The sequence below is a fragment of the Sinocyclocheilus rhinocerous genome, unplaced genomic scaffold, assembly GCF_001515625.1.
Source record: "Sinocyclocheilus rhinocerous isolate Xijiao unplaced genomic scaffold, SAMN03320098_v1.1 scaffold1581, whole genome shotgun sequence".
NCBI classification, from domain to species: domain Eukaryota; kingdom Metazoa; phylum Chordata; class Actinopteri; order Cypriniformes; family Cyprinidae; genus Sinocyclocheilus; species Sinocyclocheilus rhinocerous.
This window is the reverse complement of record NW_015635516.1, coordinates 163432-168655: the sequence shown is the minus strand read 5'-3', so window position 1 is coordinate 168655 and position 5224 is coordinate 163432. Positions and strand designations below refer to the sequence as shown.

At 36.3% G+C, this 5224-nt stretch overlaps 1 protein-coding gene across 1 annotated transcript in view; it reads left to right on the top strand.

The window, feature by feature from the left end:
* The first annotated feature begins 3436 nt into the window (after positions 1–3436).
* LOC107746918 (delta-type opioid receptor-like) overlaps positions 3437–5224 on the top strand; it is a 2806-nt gene continuing 1018 nt past the window's right edge. Inside the window, exons 1-2 of the mRNA XM_016561264.1 lie at positions 3437–3681; positions 4382–4734. Of these exons, the coding sequence (XP_016416750.1) occupies positions 3440–3681; positions 4382–4734 (595 nt within the window). The 5' untranslated portion in view covers positions 3437–3439. The remainder of the gene's footprint in view (positions 3682–4381; positions 4735–5224) is intronic.

Sequence of the window (5224 nt, the reverse complement as noted above, 5' to 3'; positions counted from 1 at the left end):
TACTAGGCATACTAGAAACTTCCAGGCAGGTGTGTTGAGGCAAGTGGGAGCTAAACTCTGCAGGACACCGGCCCTCCAGGACCGAGTTTGGGCACCCCTGCCTAAGAGCAAGCTGACTGTGTCTGCAATCATAGTTATATGCATGTATGAATATACGTATATCTGCAATAGTCTTCAGTAGATGATTTTGATAAGCTAACACACTACAACAAGATAAAGGCATTAGCTAATTTAAAAAAACTTTAACATAAAAATTGTTACCATACTTTAAAAATCTGTAATATTAAGTTGGCACATATAAAAACACAAACTGATGCATTCTCACCTCCGAAAGATGAAAGATCAAGAATTTAAATCTCGGAAGAGGAACTGATTTTTACATTGACTGTTCCAAGATGCGGACACATTGATGTGTCCGGAGCAGTCGAATGTGGCTCTATATACACATATCTATGAATCTCGCATCATGCCATATTTTGACCTGAGAGCTGCAGCAAAGAGGAAGATTATGACTTATATTTTGCTCTGTTCCTCACACATGCCATTATGACGTCAGAAGATGTGGAACGTGGAGTTATCGACTGCTTTCATATAGCTTTTTTGCCTTGACAGCTTATGGTCACAACTGTTGTTTGTTTTTGAAGATTCTTAAAAAAGTCTTTAATCATTCATTGATGGTTAGTATGCCACAATGTTGATCATCTGTTTTTTTTTGTCTGTTTTGTCAAAACAGACAAAAAAAAGTCTGTTTTGTGACTTTTTTACTTACATCTGGTGATTTTTTTTTATCTTCAGTTTTGTATTTTATTTAGGATTTTTTTGTTTTCATTTTATTGCCAAAATAGTCATCAATTAATGATGTGATGAATATTGAATAAATGAATGTTGTATAATATATGTATACTATTTTGTAAGAAAACAGCAGAATTGTCATTGTTAGGTAAACTAACCATTTAATTTGTTGTCTTATATATGCAGTTTTATAGGTTTACAATGATATCTTAGTAATTAATGTAGGCAGAATACTGAAAATAGTATGCAGAATGTGACAGAATATGTGGAATACATCCAATCAACTTATACTCAGCTGTGTTATATGTACTGTATATGTCTGTGTAGACTGAAAGAAAAGGATAAATACAAAGACTAAATAAAATAACTGATTAAAATCCATTTTCCCTCCACACAGCTGCATGTGTCCTTGAGTGGGATTTTGTGATGTCTGATGGAGCTGTAATTATCTACCCCTATAAGCCCTTTTTCCTGAGGGTACGAAGCACAAGCACTGGAGGGAAAGCATACCACACAAACAACACCTACCTATGTCTCTTAGCAACATGTGAAGTACTCCTACTTTTGCCTAGAAAGAATGGAATGAACAAGAATCTGCGTTCACAGAATGTCATGCTGATGAACTAGATGTTTATTGTGTCCATTACTGGCATGACAAGACGTTTAGATGAGTAACATCAATATGGAAGAGAAAATAGTAACATTAAAGGGGGCCATTACTGCTCTTGCTGTGATTGGCACGTAGTCATGTATTTTGTTTTCAAAGTTGTTGGGAGGGAAAAAACTAGCACGTGCTTTCATGAAGGAACACATTTGGGTTTTGCTGAACCTACTTTTTTCATTCCATTTATGTTTCTAATATTGCCATCTAGAATTGCCATTAATAGCAACAGAATAATAAGGTGATATCGCATATTAAGCTTGCATTAGTCTTCTGCTTCTCAACCTTACGTAAAGAGCATTTTATAGAGTTAATAAGGTGACCTATTTTGGAAAATGCAAAAGTAGGCTACTACTGTACTTAACATGATAACATGATTTGCCCCTTTTTAAAACTAATATTACGAAACATGAGATCAAATAGTCTATAAAGCACCTACTGTTGTAAAGTGACTGTCCAGTAGTAACAAGGTAGGCAGCATCTCTCTTGCCTCTTCTCTGTGAATGTGAGGGGGAGTGAAGGCAGGTGAAAAGTCACATGAGAGGAGGTGATGCCTCCAAGTCACTGTGATTGGCTGATCATGCTGTTTGGCGCAGATGATATTCATAACAGGTTCACACATGTGCCTGAAACTAGTGAAAATAGATAAAAAAATAGCTAGTCTGAATATTATTGAACTACGACACCTGCCGCATTAATTGGGCAGTTGAGGAATTTAATTAGGCTATCAAGAAGTTGTTTTTTTAATATTAGGCCTAATAGCTGAACACCAGTTAGTGGTAATAAATGAAATACATACAAAATATGAGTTACTGTATTAAAGTGAGGCCTATTATTTTTTAAGAAAAGTTTTGATACCCCATAGACTTGACGAGACTTTGAAGAAAGTTGTCTCTAATCAAATTGTTAGCTATAAACATGGTATATCAATAAGCAAAATAAGTAAAAAAAAAAACTAAATAATAATAATTATAGCCTAATATAAATTTTACAAAATGTTATTAATTGCTGTTCCCCTACCCAGAAACCGTTTGAACATCAAATGGAACATGCACATGAATTTATACTGTAGGCTACTACAAAACAAGACAGATGGACTTTGCCTCTTCATGTCAGAAGACCACCACACGCCATCATTCCTTAATCCTTTACCCTAATACATCTCTTGCCCACAGAATTACGCACATCCTTCTCTGACAAAACTAATGCGATTTTCCCCATCTTTGTCTCTTTGAAAAAAAGATAATGTCCACTCACTCTGGAGAACTTCACCTGCTGCTATCTTTATTGAACCTGCGGTCTTGCCTGTTGAGTTCTCTCGCGACAGTGTGCGCGTGAAATGTCTCCAGACATGAAGTTTGGCGCACGCCATCTCATGAAACATTAAAACTATTTAACCTACAGAAGTGGCTTATGTTTTCAAGACATTTATCACATTTAGAAGACAACTTCATTGCCGCCGATATAGGCGAAGAGTCGCAGTGAGAACCTACAGCTGCTTAACGGACTGTTTCAGATAGAGACCGTCACATGAGATCTGATGTCATACGGGACGCTCGCGCGGCGGAGGCAGCTGCTCTCGTAAGGTGGCAGTCAGTCATCAGTTGAATAGGAACGGGCCGAAGAAATCAACGCATTGCGTACAGACATCATTGATGTTTTAAAACCTTGCGATTTTCAATTTAAATTTGCGGTTTATAATAAGGTAAGTCTTTTATATTTGATGTTTTACCAACTGTGCAACTCACATTTTTGGGGTAAAGTGCAATACAGAATCAGATTTCAGCATATATGCACTGTATCTATTTTTTAACAAATGCATACTGAATATTTATGTTGTAAAAACTGTCAGTATTGATATCCGTCGTTTATTTATTAATTTCTGATTATTATTTTACCATTTTTATATAATCTGTATTCTAAAGCGACTGAACTTTTCCAGTGACTCAATTTGACATTTGCTCTCATTTTGCAAATAAACAGACGATGGACAGCAACTTGGTGCAAATTTTTGAGGACAAATGCCCCTCATTGCACCCCGAGAAGTGTTTACCCAACTTCACATGGCAGTCTGCTGTCTCGGACATTTATAACTATTCACTGAATGAAAGCTGGACGAACGAGCAGGAAACTATGTCTCCTATTATTCCGATCATCACTGCCGTGTATTCCGTGGTGTTTGTTGTAGGACTAGTGGGGAACTGCCTGGTGATGTATGTCATTATCAGGTAAGAAACAGCATTGTCCTAAGATGTACTGCCCTGCATTGATTATCATACGAGTGCCTTTAAATATAATTTTGAAAATATGTATCTCACTTTTTAATAGACTTCGTTTATAAACAGTCATATGAGACGTTTCTGATGGTATAGTTTGGACGAAATACCTGTTTTATGGAAAACATTTAGTCAAGGTTTTAAGTCCAATTCGGCAGTTTGGCTCCCCCCGGTGGACTGAAATATGAATGCACAATGCAGTCAAAATTACCTTTACTTACAGTATACTGCTTTGAGCAAAGACTGTGTCTGCTCACATTCTGTGTATAGACGAATAAAAATCATACTAAAACAGGACAGTCATGTATATGGCACTTTAAATGCCATTTCTGTGCTGTGTAAAGATGGTATATGTGGTTTTTGAGACATTTGATATAAAGAACTGCACAGTTCGTGCTTGTTGAATAATGTATCACAGCACAAGCTGTCATAATGCAAATATAATCACGAAACATAGATGGGTTTAAGCTGTGAATGATATATAATGTCTTTACACAACCAGTGAAAGAGAAATGTTTGGTAACGTTTGGGAATTTGCACTCAGTTTATTTAGTATACAGTCTGAAAGCAATCTCATATGTGAATTTATCACACTGATGGGTTGTGTTTCATTTATTTTGACACTCTCTGGCTCAATCGATTTTCCCAACAGATACACTAAAATGAAAACCGCCACAAACATCTACATCTTCAACCTGGCTGTTGCAGATGCCTTGGTAACCACCACCATGCCCTTTCAAAGCACAGATTATCTGCTGAACTCCTGGCCGTTTGGAGAGGTGGTGTGTAAGGTGTTCATCTCCATCGACTACTATAACATGTTTACTAGTATCTTTACCTTGACCATGATGAGTGTGGACCGCTATGTGGCCGTCTGCCACCCCATCAAGGCCCTGGATTTCCGGACACCGATGAAAGCTAAGATCATCAACATCCTCATCTGGGTGCTGTCCTCGGCTGCTGGGATCCCTGCAATGGTTCTTGGGAGCACTCAGACAAACAATGGTAGGGATGAATGATATATACACTACCATTCAAAAATGTGGCATTGGTAAGATTTTTTTAAAGTTTTTTGAAAGAACTCTCTTATGCTCAGTAAAAAACAGTAATATTTTCAAATATTATTGAAAATTAAAATAACTGTGTTTCTATTTTAATGTTTTAACATGTTATTTATTCCTCTGTTGGCACATCTAAATTTTCAGCAGCCATTACTCCAGTCTACAGATTCACATGATCCTTCAGAAATCATTCTAATATGTTTATTGGGCATGTGAAAACACTTCTTATTATTATCAATGTTGACAACAGTTGTGCTGCTTAATATTTTTGTGGATACTTTTTTCAGGATTCATTGATCAACAGAAACTTTAAAAGAACACCATTTATTTGAAATAGAATAAATCTTTTTTAACATTCGATTTCTTTAATGCATCCTTGCTGAATAAAATTATGAATTTCTTATCTATCTATCTATCTATCTATCTATCTATCT